Genomic DNA, 17,977 nt, shown 5'->3' with positions numbered 1-17,977 from the left:
AAGTTACATTTACACTAACATTATCAAAAATATGATTTCACCATTAAATCGGCTTTTGAAATCAAAGTGAAAAAATAATTGATTTATTTTGCTAGTATTTTCTCAAGCAGAGACACAAATTCAAATATACTTGGCTTGGTCACGGAGAATGAAGCCTAGACCTACTTAATAAAAACAGCTCACAATTTCAAGTATGTACAGTGCTACTTTCGTTTTTTACACATCTTAGCCTCTCTAAGAGCATACAAAGCATACTTTAGAGCGGACTTAATACAGAGCAATAAGCATTCCTACATGGCAAGAGTACTTTAGCGTTTCAAAAGCTGTTTAGTGGCACATGAACTGCAGCTCACTCTTTGTAACCTCTGTGGGTGATGTAAATACATACTAGAGCCCAACGTATGAGACTTAACTTCCACGTTATCGAAGCATGTTTTGTGCCATCTACCGTGGCCTTAGAGTAAAGTTTAATAAACCATTTGGGTGAAACAAATTTTGACAATTACCCTTGTCACCACCTCCTAGCCAGCCACTTAAATAACCTGCCTGCTCCAAGGTTATACTCTTAAATCTCTCCTCCCTACCTTTTTCATCCTTACCTCCACCTTTTCTACCTTTGTCCTTAACACTCACTTTCTCACTAAAACCCACTGCGTTGGACTCTTTCTTCAAATTTTCTCCCTCCACCAAAAAAAAAAAAAAAAAAAAAAATAACAAACTTTACAAAAAATATATATCTTTTAAAAACACATTTGCATACATACACCTGTCTGGATGCCATATTGGACCTTAAATCACCTCTGCACCCTAAATGACGTTAACATCTAGTTTGACAGACTTAATCTTCTACAATAAAGATTACATATGGCCCTCCTAGAGGCTCTCAACTACTCACAACTTGGATCTGGTTCTACGCATACAGATGACCACACATTGGCAGCAACTCCTCCCTGCCTTGATTAATCACAGAAACAGGATAATCTCCACGATCTGGAGCAACTGCTACTTCATCTCCTTTGTTGTCATCCTCTTTTGATAACACCTGCTACAGCAACAGTAGCCAAAGAGTTCATTAACAGAAAATGGACTAGACTCATGGCACTCAACTTGCATTGGCAGGTAATATCACCTCTCATCCAAATAACAGAAGCAGAGCAGTTCTATGGTTAGACTGTCAGAGGCTTAAGCAGTACTTCTGAACATAATCAAAAAACACATTTTGGCCCGACAAAAGCTTAAAGACGATAAAAATAAATAATCACAGGATTTAAATCAATTTTAGTTCCCAATAAATATTCTTGGCTGTGATCTGCTTTGACAATCCTGTAGCCTGAAATACAGCACAGTTTTGGAACTATTTTTTCTGTTGAAACACAGACATGCAGCATATTGTATGACTGTCAAAGATGCCCCCACGACAGAGAATAGATATGCAAACCTGCATAAGAAACACAAGCTGCAGAATTTTCAATGGGAATACCCTTTGCGAAAATATTGAACAGAAGAATAACTGCTACAACTCAAATCTACGGAAGTGGAGTAATTTATAAGTACAATTAAAAAAGGTTTTGCATAATAATGTTATCTAAATAGAAGAGAAAATGTGTGTTTCAGAGATACTAAAAACTACTTATGCAGACGGCAGCGAAATAGGCACTCTAGATATGTCTGGTATTCCTAATTCCAATCTCCTTTCCTCTGTAGAGGTAGAATACTAACTCTAAACAGCTGGAACTTCAAGACAGTAAATACCTTCATTTACTATTTTCCAAGCACTGCCCTGCTAGCTAATTAAACCCTCCTCTTCCTTCTCTTTAAGGCACTGATAAACACCTGACATTGCTAACCCTGTCATCTATTAAGTTCTCTCTCATGCTCCCTCTTTAGCTGTGGGCAGTTTATCAACATTTAAATATATGGGACAGACTTGTGAGAGGACTGGCAGTTTACACTGGAGTGGGTAGACTTTCTCCTGACTTTGTCTGCACTAGTCTTTATTGAATATTCCACTCTTGTTTCTAACTCAGTCAGCCCCCCATTTCCACTTTCTGTCAACAATCATGTCAAACTACTACCTAGTCCCCTGGTCGTCTCTTGCATCCTCTATCTACTTCCCCTTTCCTCGTTACCTTTTGGTCAGATGCCTAATGCAAGCAACCGATAAAGAACTGTTTCTTTGACCCATGAGATACCTATTTTGAGAAGGAACTGTCCCTTCTTCAATCCAATTTTATTTTGTTTCTTGTCTCCTGGTGTCTTTTTTTCATCTCTCCTGCCTGGTCCCACCCTCAGAAATGTGATTGGACCCTATGATGACTTACAAGAGCTATATGAATAACCAACTAAAAATCTTATTAAGTTTTTTTTTAAAGTTTTTTTTTTTTTTTTTTTACTATAAAGCACTACTGTCGTTCTCATATGTTCTCTCCTTTTCAAGCTCTATTTCTTGGTCTTACATAGTCACTTAGGATATTTCTTAGACTCCAATCCTCTTTCTGTCTGGGTCTCTCGGTCTCGTCAGACCCATTCTGACCGGTGCACAGTAGCATACGGATAAGAAATATTCATAGGGGACACTGTTCAGAAATATGCTGTTTTCAGTGACCTTTTCCCCATTATCCTCAACCCTTGCTTTCTATGTTACAGACCTGCCATACTTCATTTTCTGAAAGATCAGTTCCATTAATAGTGTAATTTCGCTTTCGCTAGGGGTGATTTGTGGATCATATTGAGTCTATGAAGAGTTTTGTCAAGCTGGCTATCGCATTTCTTGCAATTGGCATTGAAACAGAGTTTAAGAAAAAAGAATGTAATTCAAGTTTCACATATGGTGTTATGAAATTTATTGAAATAGTGTACATAAAGTACACAGCTTATAGGTGTTTAATACACAAATACTTTATTCAAAATAACTTAACTGGAAACTCAACAACAATAATGAAAACTGGTTTTGGCATATAAAGAATTTATTTAAATAAGACGTTCAAACTGAACACATTTCTAAGCTAGTTTTACTCTTAGTAACACACAAGGCACAAATTTGATAAAGATAAAAGTCAACCATATTCCATTGCAACATGACAGAAAACATTAGGTATGCTTGCATAAAATAATCAAGATTTATATCTGTTATCTAGTTTTTAAGTAGAATGGTAATCAATAAACAAGTTCAACTGATTCAGAAATTTTGTGCATTGTCACAAAAACAGACCTGGCAAAGGCAGTCTGCAACGCTTAAACCTCAGTAATGGATGGCACCCAATTGCAAAATGTTTTTTCCAGAATAACAAAAACAGGAGTTTGTTCTAAAAGAGGGCTCTGAGTATTACTGAAGCAAAGCATTCTTCACAAAATTCCTTTCATGATTGAAGTGAAAAGCACATTTGGGTCATTTAAATAGAAGTGAAAATATTAACTATTTAGAAACTGACTCAATGTAAATGCTCGCCTTCCTGCTACAAATGTGTGGAAATCAGTGCATCCTCAATGTTTCCAAATCAAAGCACCAGCAGCCCTCTTTAGCATGGGATTTTGAGCAGGGATGTTCCTGTTTTAATTCAGCAAAGTACTCCATGCAGGCTACGGCTCTAACAACCAAAACTATTCAGTCCGGTGCAAAGATGAACAAGTGCTTTGAAGCATCTTTCAAAGGCAACTAAACCAATAAATCTTTGGTACTAGAAGAATAAAACCTATAGACAGCTTCAAAATGAAGGACAAAATGCACTCAAAGTTTAACATTGTACACGTTCACAGTTCTACTGGAAATTTACTCAGACCCTTTCTGAAAGCAGCAGTGCTACCAAGATGCTCATCTTAAAATTGACAGCCCTAATAAAAACACACAAAATGAAATTTGCAAAAATGTAACCCTCTTTTTATCCTCTTCATAGAGGATCTGGCAATGCAGTTTCCCCCGATTCTAAACGTACAAGACTGGGGATTATATGTGCAACCCAGACACCAAACCTTACTCTTTCTTCCTCGATACAAACAACTTTCACAGAGCTCCACCCATGGTAGCTCTTCCTTAAGTCCTAGTTTAAAGTAAATGGAAGAGTAACCGGAAAAGCTGAACTGATAACTCAGACAAAACGTGTGTGAAAGCCTCAAAAAAGTCACATTTAAAGTAGGTTTCAGATTTTGAAACATTCTCACACATCTTAGCCTGTTTTGTGGCCGCATTGACAACAGTCTAGTTATTATGGGTAGTTCTGCTGCTTTGACTGGAAAAAAAAAACAGAGACACATTCATTAAGGTGCTCTCAGCTCTAAATACTGCATACACAAAAACAAATAACTAAAGGTAGAGATGGGCGTTTTAATTTAAAAAAGCGTGATAGTGACAACATTTCAACTGTAATAATTTACCAAATAAAATAGTCAAATGTAGTGGCCAAAAACGTAATGTGTTAAAGAAGGAAAGTCCTCCAAGTCAAAGAGCACGAATGCTATCAGAGAAGTGGCACAAGTAAGTTGCCCACCATCATTTCCCCCTGAAGTCAAAATGGACAATTTACGATCTTTAGCTTTACATTAGTACCCGGCGATAAATTTACAGTATGTGTGCTATTATCAGTGCAATACAAGAAGAAAGATGAATCTGAAAAAAATGCAGTGCATTTTTTCCTTTCCTGGGACCAAGACAGTCTCAGACAGCATCTCAACATGATGGGAATGTTTTAAAAAATATAAAGTGTGTGTTTAACCAAACCATTACTCCTATATGTACAGCAAGTTTATAAAAAAAAGCAGCATTTCATGTTTGTGCATATTTGCATTTAGCTTTAAAGACAGTACAATTAACATAACATCTGGAAGGCTTATACCCGATTGAAACGTCATATACAAATGGACTGAAAGACATTGCGGCAACAAATAATAGTCCAGATCACACAGAAAAGGGAAATTTGAAGTCTAAAAAATCTGCTTTAGAAATATATATACAATATTTTTTTACTTTGAGTACTAATTGCCCAAATATTTAATCAGAAGGTATTTAAAAAATATCTAAAAATGACAAGCATAGTGCACCAGCCAAAGGTCCAAGAAGCATCCCTCCCTTCTGTGTCGAATTTGCTCAAGGAGATGGCAGAGTAAAGTTTATTCCTTGGAAGGTACAGTTAATGCCTTGAACGTCCACCTTCAAACGCATGATGTTCTTCATGGGCTGGAAAAGACAATATTAAAATATCAGCTTTTTCAAAGTAGAATACAAGAAACCCAAATTGTACACTGTTTACTTTCATATGAAACTTTCAATGAAACTAATGTAAGATGGGGGACCCACTATACATCCAGGAATGATAGTCCTTCCCAAGAGCAATGGTGGCTGTTAATCAGGGGTATCAAGTGTAGGGGCAGGAGAACTGAGTCAACTGTGCATTTTTAAGATAAATGAGCTCCATTTAGATTAACTGAAAGTGCATTTATCTCATGTATACACACCTGAAACAAACACAGAAGCAGCCCCAAGCTTAACAACCTTAATTACACCCCAGTCACCCCCACCAACAAGACACCACCATATAAGGCCCTTGACCACCCAAGCTCTTGATAATGTATAATGCTCCTTATGTGGCCGCAAACGTCAGACTGTCCATAAAGTGGTGCACAATGTAGTCCCTCTGTTGTTGCATATTGCGGGCCCTCACCCGGTACCCCCTATTGTAAGACCGATTGTCATTTGTTTTAGTTATGATCACCCAGTTTGGTTGGCCTCTTGTTTTGGTGTGCTACTCTTTTGGCATTGGCAATGTTTTTGTTACAATATGATGTTCCGTGTTATCCCCCCAATAACCTATCCACCACAAGGCGACTCATGAAGTTACTTCCCACACACTGATCTGCTCTTTCACATGCACTAAGGGCACTACCAGCCGCATGGCAATTATGTGCAGCAGCCTTGGTTGTTCATTTTCCATAAAATGGCGCACATTAACGTGGTGACTTGGAATACTCATGGCATAAACACTCCAGCGTGACGCTATGCTACGCCATGTACTCCTATCTGAAGTGCCGCAACGCTAATGTATCCACGCTACAAGAGTCTCACCTAATCAGAGGTAGACACGCTGTAGGAAAGTACCATCTTGCCTGGCATGTTACCCCCATATTTCACTGTATATATGTTGTTTTAGTCTGTGTGTCACTGGGACCCTGCCAGGAAGGGCCCCAATGCTCATAAGTATGTGCCCTGTATGTGTTCCCTGTGTGATGCCGAACTGTCTCACTGAGGCTCTGCTAACCAGAACCTCAGTGGTTATGCTCTCTCTGCTTTCCAAATTTGTCACTAACAGGCTAGTGACTAAATTTACCAAATCACATTGGCATACTGGTACACCCATATAATTCCCTAGTATATGGTACTGAGGTACCCAGGGTATTGGGGTTCCAGGAGATCCCTATGGGCTGCAGCATTTCTTTTGCCACCCATAGGGAGCTCTGACAATTCTTACACAGGCCTGCCAGTGCAGCCTGCATGAAATAACGTCCAAGTTATTCCACAGCCATTTACCACTGTACTTAAGTAACTTATAAGTCACCTATATGTTTAACCTTCACCTGGTGAAGGTTGGGTGCAAAGTTACTTAGTGTGTGGGCACCCTGGCACGAGCCAAGGTGCCCCCACATCGTTCAGGGCAAATTCCCCGGACTTTGTGAGTGCGGGAACACCATTACATGTGTGCACTATACATAGGCCACTACCTATGTACAGCGTCACAATGGTAACTCCAAACATGGCCACGTAACATGTCTAAGATCACAGAATTGTCCCCCCAATGCCATTATGGCATTGGGGGGACAATTCCATGATCCCCCGGGTCTCTAGCACAGTACCCGGGTACTGCCAAACTGCCTTTTCGGGGTCTCCACTGCAGCTGCTGCTGCTGCCAACCCCTCAGACAGGTTTCTGCCCTCCTGGGGTCCAGGCAGCCCTGGCCCAGGAAGGCATAACAAAGGACTTCCTCTGAGAGAGGGTGTAACAACCTCTCCCTTTGGAAATAGGTGCAAGGGCTGGGGGGAGGAGTAGCCTCCCCCAGCCTCTGGAAATGCTTTGATGGGCACAGATGGTGCCCCTCTCTGCATAAGCCAGTCTACACCGGTTCAGGAATCCCCCAGCCCTGCTCTGGCGTGAAACTGGACGAAGGAAAGGGGAGTGACCACTCCCCTGACCTGCACCTCCCAGGGGAGGTGCCCAGAGCTCCTCCAGTGTGTCCCAGACCTCTGCCATCTTGGAAACAGAAGTGTTGGGGGCACACTGGACTGCTCTGAGTGGCCAGTGCCAGCAGGTGACGTCAGAGTCTCCTTCTGATAGGCTCTTACCTCTCTTGGTAGCCAATCCTCCTTCGTAGGTAGCCAAACCTCCTTTTCTGGCTATTTAGGGTCTCTGCTTTGGGGATTTCTTCAGATAACGAATGCAAGAGCTCACCAGAGTTCCTCTGCATCTCCCTCTTCACCTTCTGCCAAAGGATCGACTGCTGACTGCTCAGGACGCCTGCAAAACCGCAACAAAGTAGCAAGACGACTACTAGCACCTTTGCATCGCCTCATCCTGCCGGCTTTCTCGACTGTTTCCAGGTGGTGCATGCTCTGGGGGTAGCCTGCCTCCTCCCTGCACCGGGAGCTCTGAAGAAATCTCCTCTGGGTCGACGGAATCTTCCCCCTGCTAACGCAGGCACCAAAAGACTGCATCACTGGTCCTCTGGGTCCCCTCTCAGCCTGACAAGCGTGGTCCCTTGAACTCAGCAACTCTGTCCAAGTGACTCCCACAGTCCAGTGACTCTTCAGTCCAAGTTTGGTGGAGGTAAGTCCTTGCCTCCCCACGCTAGACTGCATTGCTGGGTACTGCGTGATTTGCAGCTGCTCCGGCTCCTGTGCACTCTTCCAGGATTTTCTTCGTGCACAGCCACGCCTGGGTCCCCGACACGCTATCCTGCAGTGCACAACCTTCTGAGTTGTCCTCCGGCGTCGTGGGACTCCCTTTTGTGACTTAGCGTGGACTCCGGTTCACTTTCCTACCAAGTACTTCTGTGGGTGCTGCCTGCTTCTGCGAGGGCTCCCTGAGTTGCTGGGCACCCCCTCTGTCTCCTCCTCCAAGTGGCGACATCCTGGTCCCTCCTGGGCCACAGCAGCACCCAAAAACCTCTACTGCGACCCTTGCGGCTAGCAAGGCTTGTTTGCGGTCTTTCTGCGTGGGAACACCTCTGCAAGCTTCATCACGCCGTGGGACATCCGTCTTCCAAAGGAGAAGTCCCTAGCTCTCTTCTTTCTTGCAGAACTCCAAGCTTCTTCCATCCGGTGGCAGCTTCCTTGCACCCTCAGCTGGCATTTCCTGGGCTCCTGCCCACTCTCGACACTGTCTCGACTATTGGACTTGGTCCCCTTGTCTTACAGGTACTCGGGTCCGGAAATCCACTGTTGTTGCATTGCTGGTGTTTGTTCTTCCTGCAGAAACCCCCTATCACGACTTCTGTGCTCTCTGGGGGTAGTAGGTGCACTTTACATCTACCTTTCAGGGTCTTGGGGTGGGCTATTTTTCTAACCCTCATTGTTTTCTTACAGCCTCAGAGACCCTCTACAAGCTCACATAGGTTTGGGGTCCATTCGTGGTTCGCATTCCACTTTTGGAGTATATGGTTTGTGTTGCCCTATACCTATGTGCTCCTATTGCAATCTACTGTAATTCTACATTGTTTGCATTACTTTTCTTGCTATTACTTACCTAAGTTTGGTTTGTGTACATATATCTTGTGTATATAACTTATCCTCATACTGAGGGTACTCACTGAGATACTTTTGGCATATTGTCATAAAAATAAAGTACCTTTATTTTTAGTAACTCAGTGTATTGTGTTTTCTTATGATATTGTGCATATGACACCAGTGGTATAGTAGGAGCTTTACATGTCTCCTAGTTCAGCCTAAGCTGCTTTGCCATACCTACCTTCTATCAGTCTAAGCTGCTAGAAACACCTCTTCTACACTAATAAGGGATAAATGGACCTGGCACAAGGTGAAAGTACCTCTGGTACCCACTACAAGCCAAGCCAGCCTCCTACACACGCTCAGGAGGAAGTCACGAGGCAAGGTATATTCCACAAACTACTCCTCTTATGAGCGGGGTGTGTTAATATGGATTAGACCGGGGATCCCGTCTGATCTGATAGAACAAGTTGCAGATACAGATTGCCAGTATATGTTCGTTGGAGACCGGCTAAGCGGTTGTCACATTCTTCTTGGCAACATTTACGCTCCAAATGTAGACAAGTCCTCATTTTTTATCGCAGTCCATCGATTGCTGGCGTGATGGAAGGTTGTCTCCTGGCTGATCGGTGGGGACTTTAATTGTGTACTAGATACACATCTGGACATGTCCTTTCCACCATTGAAACAGACCACTGCTACCTCTAATGCCCGCTCTTTAGTATCCTGGCTACACCACTGGCAATTGACAGACATCTGGCGTCATTATAATGCAACAACCAGAGTATACTTTTTCTACTCGGCCCCTCATGATTTACATGTCCGACTTGACAGACTACTTTGTACAACCAATCTGGTCCCAGCAGTTGTACGGACCGATTATCTGGGCCGTACTCACTCCGAACACAACCCCCAATACCTCCAGCTCGACTGGGATGGGACAGCCCACTCTTCTCCCCCATGTGGAGGCTGCAGCCTATGACGTTGGAGGACCCATCATTTCATGAATCGATTGTCCAACAGTTAGCCAGTTACTTTGAACTCAATACAGGCACGGCCTTGTCTCGCTCAATGGAATGGGATGTGTTCAAGGCCACGCTGCGAGGTCACTGCATGGAGCTTAGTTGTGGCATGCGCAGTCAGCTGGACCAAGAAGTGTCCACTGTGGAGCGCCAGTTGTTGCGACATGAATCAAAAGTGGTCCTGAACCCCGGTACTGTCTGAACTGCAAGCCGCCCGTAAAGCTCACTCAGAACTCCTTGAACGCTTTAGGTGCCTTAACTATGCGGCGCACTCGGCAGATACGCATGCAAGGGCAAATAGAGCTGGAACACTTCTTGCCTGATTGATAAGTCAAGAACCTCCCCATAACACAGTAATGTCTATCCAGACGCCAACGGATGGCTTGTTGTGCACGCATGATTCAATCCATGCAGCATTTCATGCACATGAGTCCCTGTACAGAGCGTCCTCTCATCCTCCCCTGAATGAGATGGACCTAATCCTTGCAGTTGCCCCTGCCCCGGATCTCTGCCGAGCAATGTTCAGAACTAGATGGCCCTCTCCTGCTACCCAAGGTGCGGGATCCATTTGCTCTATTGCCGATGGTAAAGCGACAGGTCAGGATGGGCTACCGGGCGAATTTTGTAAGACATACTCAGCTCAACTAGCACCTAAATTGCTTACTCTACATAAGGAAGCATTGGCACAGGTGCGCTTACCCCATACATTGAGAGAGGCCACCCTGGTCTCCCTCCTGAAACCGTGCAAGGACCCTACTAGTCTGCACTCCTACAGGCCACTGGAGCTCCTCAATACGGACTATAAAATATTAGCCAAAATTGTTGCAATGTGACTGGTCCCACTGGTGCCTGCACTAGTGCATGAGGACCAGAACGGTTTTGTACCAGGCTGCATGACGTCCCTCAACCTGCGTAGATTTTTTCGGGTGATGCGCTACTCTCCCACTCGATGGCCACGAGTGGGCTGCCTAGTGATAGACCTAGAGAAAGCATCTGACTCGCTGGAACAGCCTTACCTCTTTGCAGTTTTGCCTAAATATGGCTTTGGCCCGCGTTTAAAAAAAATTTTTTTTACAGGTGGTGAAATTGCTATACACGCTCCCATCGGTTCGAACCAAAACAGGGCGCCTCGTGTCGCTCTCCATTTGTATTGAATGAGGCACAAGGCAGGGGTGTCCATTATCCCCAGTGCTTTCCGCTCTGGCGGTGGAACCGCGGGCGGCCGCGCTCCGCAAGGCAGGGAGCTCTTGGGGCATACCACTGGGCGATGGAAACTATGCGGTCTCTTTATATGCGGACGACCTTCTAGTGTACATTAGAGATATAGCAGACTTCCCCAGCGATATAATACCATTACTCAACGCACATGCAAAGCTTTCTGGCTTGCAAGTGAATTGGGCAGTCTTGTGTTTTTCCACTGTCGCCTGCTGTGCCTGATCTGGACTGCACATCGATGGCGCCTGGCCTGGCGTGGCAGCCTAGTACCTTCAGAGATCTTGGCATACAGGTATATTACGCAGATGCTGATCTGTTTGAGGGAAATCTGACATGTGCTGTGTTGACCTTGCACCGGCAGATGACGTTCTGGAGGACGCTGCCGCCAACAGTCATGGGCAGGGTAGCCCTTGTTAAAATGATAGTGCTGCCGAGGTCCTAGATTATTTTGTAAATTTGCCACTATATATCCCGGCCTCCTTTTTCCGATCTATGGATTGAGAAATCCGTAATTTAATGTGCAACACCTCCCGACATAAGGTAGCCCTATCTAAACTTAACTGCCCACTGCTTTTGGGAGTTTGTTGCTACCAAATCTGGAACATTAATACCTAGCACAGATGCAGTGGGTGGCTTGTTAGTTCTGGTCGTAACACCAGGTAGATACGGCCACTGACCTTCCGGTATGGTTGCGCTGTAAATTGCTTCATTTATTCCACCCCTGTGCTAAATCCACCTTCCACACTCACGACACACTGATGGAGGATAATGTCTACACTCTAGGCTGCTTTCTACTGTATAGCTCTCTCAGGCATACCCTCCAGCGTGCATGGGGGAACCTGGCAAGGGAACCCCAGATACACTACATGCTGCAATATCTGCATGTATTCGGAGAGGGGTGGCATTTAATACACTCGATGGCGACTCTTTACGTACACGTACATCCGGCCCACTTGTGGACCCTCCGAGGGAGACAGGAGAGTAACAGGGGGGAATTTTCACAGACAAGGAATGGGAGACCATATTAGTAACCCCTGTGTATCCCTTGCAACATGCGATTTCACCTTATACAATATTATGTAGTTCAAAGAGCCTACCTCACACCCGAGAACATTTACAGATAATTTAACCGTATAGATGCTGCTTGCCCGTGCTGTCAAACTTTGGGGGTGGACCTCTTGCACATGTTATGGTCTTGCACCACTATGAGGCACTACTGGTCTTCGATTCTAGCAAACCTAGAGCGCTGGGTAGACCGAACCTTACCTCAGACAAGGGAGGCATGCATTCTGAGATTGTTCCCTAGGGGGAAAAAACTGAAAGCAACATCCCGTTTTCTAGATTCTTAGTGGCCAAGCGCCTTATCACCCGTAAATGGCGGTTTCCCGAACCGCTAGTGCATGAAGCATGGGTACGATCGCTGACTGACTGGGCGAGAGCAAAGTGCACAGCTCTTCGGCGCGAGGAAGTGTTGGAACTACGCAAGTATCCTCTAGGGTCACAATGAGAGCTAATTTTAATGGGCCTCACTACTCCCTTGGGGCCTGCGCAGATCACACATGCCTTTATACTGTATTATGTAATCTGTCAAATATAAATGCAATAAACAAATATATAAAAAAATAAGGCCCTTGACCACATGCTCACCAACACACATTAATATCTCACATTGCGGAAACAAAATGTTACCTCATCCTCAATACTGAAACCTGACAGACACCTTGAAATTATCCACAAATAGTCTAGGCCCTGCACATTCCAGAAACTCACAATCTTCAACTTCCTTTAGCTCCTCACCTGACCGTTCCCTTACCTGCCACAGGAGCTACAGAACCCACAGACTAAACAATTTACCAACCATTTCAACAAACTCTTCCTCTGAGATTGAATGTCTTTATAACTTAATCAACTAAGAAAATGAAAGTTCTCCAACCTCCTTCCTACATTAACCATCAAAGACCACCACCAAACTAACCCACATTAACAGCACCATACTCCTAATCCAATCACTTACTAGACCTCTCCGGACACCTATGTACTAGAAGGACTACTTCACCACCCCAAACTCCCTGTAACACTCAAACTCAAATTAAGTAAATCACATTACTAAGCACCTTCAAAAACCCACCTCATTACCTCCACAAAAGCATGACATCACCCTATAAACCACAATCCAACCAGCATGAACACTAGTTGATAGATAAAACTTTACCATGAAAGCAAACAAGGATGGCACAAAACATCTCTGTACTTTAGTTAGACAATCTGTCACTAAATGCAAATGATTCCACACCAATTAGAACCTGAAAGTTGACAAAACAGCTTAAAACATTCTATTCTGCTAAAAGAACCCCAAACTCCCCAGTGAAAGTAATCTATAGCATGTGAACACATCACAGAAGCCTCGAACAAAGGCTTAGCACATTTCAAAGATGTCAAACATTGTCATTCCTCTTCCAGACCCCGTCATATCCAAAGCTATTGTCTACTGCAAGGCCATCAACCGAAACTTTCAAGAGACCGACTAGAACAGATACCATATTGGTAGTACAAAGGAGATAACCACTGTGTCCCCCGGCCCTTATCTTATCACACAAAAAGCCTACAAACGGCCTTCAAAGGCAGACCTCTGTCCACAACCCCAAAACATCATCAATTTTAAGACTATTACCTACAATGTCAATACCCATTACAATGTTCTTCTACAGAGAGGAACTCACACTACTTCCCAATATATATATATATCTATATCTATATATATAGATATAGATATATATAAAACAATCGCATACATATAGTGTCAGGACAGAAGTCCCCAATCTCCTGTGCAGATATTCCATCCCCCGATTCTTTGAAATTCACTCCTGCTGTCAACAGCACCAAATAAAATTGGTTTCGGGAACTTCGTAACACATTAAAAAAAAAATAATAATAATAATAAACCTACAAAAAGGCAGTTTGTCACCACACCATTCACTTCACACAAACTAAAATGTTACCTCTCTGAATGTCACTACAGAACTATTCAAGCCAAAGGCCGTTCCCTCCTGGACTATAGTGTCCACACTCCCTATCTTCCTGATGAAGTGCATTCTACCCTGATGCTTGGCAAAATTTACGCAAAAACTATAAGTCCTCAACCTACTCACTCCATTACATAATATTTAAAATCAGTGCACAAAACATATCTGCCCCATAAATGACCAACCTCTGGCAGACTAACGAAGACAATGAGTCATACCACAGCCATACATGAAATCAAGAAACACAAAAATGAAATATCCATCATGTCAGCTTTGTCACTCTATGCACTGAAGATCTGGGACAACAACCCTGTCCCACTGAGAGTTTGTAAACTCATCCCCTGTAGAAGAACCTAATAGTCATGGATTAGGATCAACAAAACTCCACCAGAATCGAGGCCTACAACGAAGACTTAATCCCTCATTTCCTGCCTTCCAAATATTGTACATGGTTAAAATCTATTTGCATCCAAAACTAGATTAAGGTCTTCCATGTTATGCACATAGCTATGTTTATCTGTATGTAGGTTTGAACTCTACGGCACCAATACATCCTCAAACACACAATTTTAAATCACTGGCACTGATCTAGAAGACAACCCATCAGAGGCATCTATCAGTTCATACTACTCTGTCAAATGCCTGCAACTGAACCCTAATAGTTATTTTATCATCATGGCAATCTACTAAATCACAGGATACTTTTGAACATTTCTGAATGTATTGATAGACATGTCCCTAATGTCACCAAATATCTTGTGAACCCCATGGCCCCGTACCAGGATGGCTAAAAACCCATTTAACTGCGATGCTTCAGAATGTCAATAAAGTAGAATGTTTCAATCAGTAGAAAACAGCATGGACGATCACTGCAACTAGCCATAGCAAAGCTATCTTGCTAGGTGCAAAGGGAGACAAAAAAAACAGAGAAAAGTCACCTTTGAAAAGCTGACCCACTTCAAAATGTGGAAACCAAACAAGGTCTCAAAGCCACCAACAAATGGTTCAACACTTAACTAGGAAAACTGAATAGGCAGTGTGATGGAGAACTTGGAGAGCTGTTGCAAAACATCGGTGTTTGAAAAGAACAAGGCACTATGCTGAAGAATCAGCAAAGAAGAGCTAAAGCCCACATAGCTGAACATCTACTTCGGTTTTTTCAAGTCAAGTAAAAAGAATCTGAGTATACACAACTAGTCATGACCTTATCCCTTCGCCCTAGGCAGTAAACCTTTATACACTTACAAAACAGTAGATGTGTAGGAACTAGTTATGATTTAAAATCCAAGGCTCTAAAATATCACTATAATCTTGAACTGCCACTTACATAAGTAAGTATTCCCACTGCTGCCCACTGATAAACGTAATCAACACTTTCCCTGTAATTAGGATACATCAGAAAGCAATCAGCTCCCCAGTCCAGGAAAAAAGTTTAAACAGATCCTTTTCTACTTGTTAGAGGTCTAATGTCAACGCTTTTTTAAAAATAATCCTCTTTATGAATTTCTAGTTAAGACAGCAACATCACATACAATAAAGAGCACATTGAGTAAATATTCGTTCAAAATACCCAGTTGAGAGTTTAATTTCAATATTTTAATATTCTGCCAAACACCTGGAAAAAGTGGTCACAGAAACTATAAAAAATACTTGAATAAAAATACTTGAATAAATCCATCTCCACAACCGTTGTAGCACCTTAAGAGCACAGATGGGGGGCCGGCAGCACAGAGGAACTTATTTGATAAGTACATGTCTACACATCAAATCTGATTCCCCGTTCCCTCGGAGTACAGAGACCGGTTGTTAAGAAGATCTGCCTCCACCCCAGCACCCTCCCTTTGCACCTCTATTTTGTAAAAAGCACTAAAGGAAGCAGTCAGCACTGCAACAGAACAAGTAAACCGTTATCATCAGAGGTGGCCCCCAGCAGGTGTTCGCACATAATCTGGATCTAGCATTTTGCTCACAGCCCAAATGCCATAGCGATCTCGTTTAGCAAATATTGAAAGGAATGAGATTGTTATTCATGTTAATTTCCCAACAGAGAGACCTTTCTACATCTACTTAGTGGAAAATTTGGATGGACCACTGCCAGTCGATACTTGGCCAATTCTAGGGGCTGTATTCCTAGAAGTCTTGTTTTGTACGGGCCACTATCATTTGCCATGCCCAATGGGCATGTTGAGAGCATACTGGACCATCTAGATGTGGGGCTGGTGCCACACAAGTACTATTGCTGTTTTTCAGAAACTTTTGATGCGCTCTTTAGCAACTCACACAGCATGCAAAAAGGAGCAGAGTCGCAAGTCTTATTGCGACAAAAGACTAATTTACTTGCTACTGCAAAAACAGCACAGGTTGGTATCTTATTTGACATGATGTACTGGTGGAAGACAGTGGATTCTTTAACAGTGTGGAGCGCTGCACAAGGTGTGTCCAGCATGCTTACACTAGGTTGCTTGCAACAACAGTGAACGCTTGACTTTGAGACTCCTGCTTTACTTAACATATTGTGCAGACCTGTGGCCAATGTGCTGAAAAGTGTAGAGTTGGAAACACTTTAACGCTGTACAGTGGAGACTCGTATGGCAGTAAGGCTCAGCCATTGATCTGCTTGGAGCAGCTTGGTTTTCATACTAAGGTTATACATTTAACAAGGATAATGTCTCAGTAACCAAGTTACCATGAAGGGCGAATCCAGCACCTGGCTAACTAAACAGTTTAGACAGTCAAAAGTCCCAAACAAGTGATCAAATTGGGGTGGCAAGAGATAGAATAGTCTACACTAAAGAAAAAGCATATCCAATGCAATGGGTCTCAAGTTTGCTCGAGCTAAAGCTATTAGCGTTGTGAACTCGTAACCGGCCTTTTTCGTGCCACAAACTGAAAATGAAAAGTAAAACTGTTTCACATAAGCAAGCTGACGGCTGCCACGAGCGCAAAGCAAACTCACAAAAGGAAACAGAAGTTCGCTCACAGTGAAACGTATCGGCAAAAGTGCAATTATTCATATACCAGGCAAAACTGCAAATATCCATGTAACAGGGTCGATGTCATACAAAGCGCTCTACTACTGCCCAGCGAAATCACGCTGCCGACAAAATAAAGAGAAAAAGTAGTGCAGACATCATATGGAAAACAGGCAGCCTCGTATGCTTTCAGTAGGTCGCCGGTGCGCTCCAGGCGGGCGAAACACCAGAAAGGGCATGACGTATGCATGCCTTTCACTAATTAAGTCAAGCTAATTTTAAAAGGCAAGCCCACGAACCAACCAAACTGATGGGCTTGACATAGGCGTGGTTAAAAGTCCACAGAGAGATTATTCCAGGGGCAGAGCACTTTGCGCTCGACCCCAAAAAACTGAATACTTAAGTGCCTATGTAATGAAGAACATATACAGATCAAAGTTGGTAAACGCTCTGGGAGGCAGGGAGAGGCTCAACATCATATCACCACACCAGAGGGCAGAGTTCAGGAAATTTAAACCATACTGCAGATGCTGAAGGGTGCTCATCAAAGTTCAGGTCAAGATCAAAGGCCTCAAAGGTTGTTTGAACCACAGCACTCTGATTTTACAGCTAAAACCTGCATTAAGGAATCTGATAGCTAATCGGTTTGATACATTTTTGCATTCTGCACCATTATAGAGTGCCTGCCTTACTCCGAGGCGTCACTTGGGCCACACTTTTTAACTTCTAATTGCAAATCAGAAAAAGCTCAACAATAGTTAGACTAACAATAGTTAAACTAGCATGGCTGAAGGCAGTGCTCTAAATGTAAAATATTTTGGGGGTTATTACAACTTTGGAGGAGGTGTTAATCCGTCCCAAAAGTGACAGTAAAGTGACGGATATACCACCAGCCGTATTACGAGTTCCATAGGATATAATGGACTCGTAATACGGATGGTGGTATATCCGTCACTTTACCATCACTTGTCATTGGGCTCATACTCAGAGAGCCTGGTGTGTAGCTGACCAATTGATGACCTGAAGACGAAGACTGACT

General features: G+C 43.2%; 1 protein-coding gene across 1 annotated transcript in view; it reads right to left on the bottom strand.

Annotated features, from left to right (window-relative positions):
• Positions 1-2,826: 2,826 nt before the first annotated feature.
• EIF4E3 (eukaryotic translation initiation factor 4E family member 3) overlaps positions 2,827-17,977 on the bottom strand; it is a 116,528-nt gene continuing 101,377 nt past the window's right edge. Inside the window, exon 7 of the mRNA XM_069206704.1 lies at positions 2,827-5,170. Within this exon, the coding sequence (XP_069062805.1) occupies positions 5,124-5,170 (47 nt within the window). The 3' untranslated portion in view covers positions 2,827-5,123. The remainder of the gene's footprint in view (positions 5,171-17,977) is intronic.

Source organism: Pleurodeles waltl, chromosome 9, assembly GCF_031143425.1.
Source record: "Pleurodeles waltl isolate 20211129_DDA chromosome 9, aPleWal1.hap1.20221129, whole genome shotgun sequence".
Taxonomy (NCBI): Eukaryota; Metazoa; Chordata; class Amphibia; order Caudata; family Salamandridae; genus Pleurodeles; species Pleurodeles waltl.
This window is presented reverse-complemented; position numbering and strand designations above follow the sequence as displayed.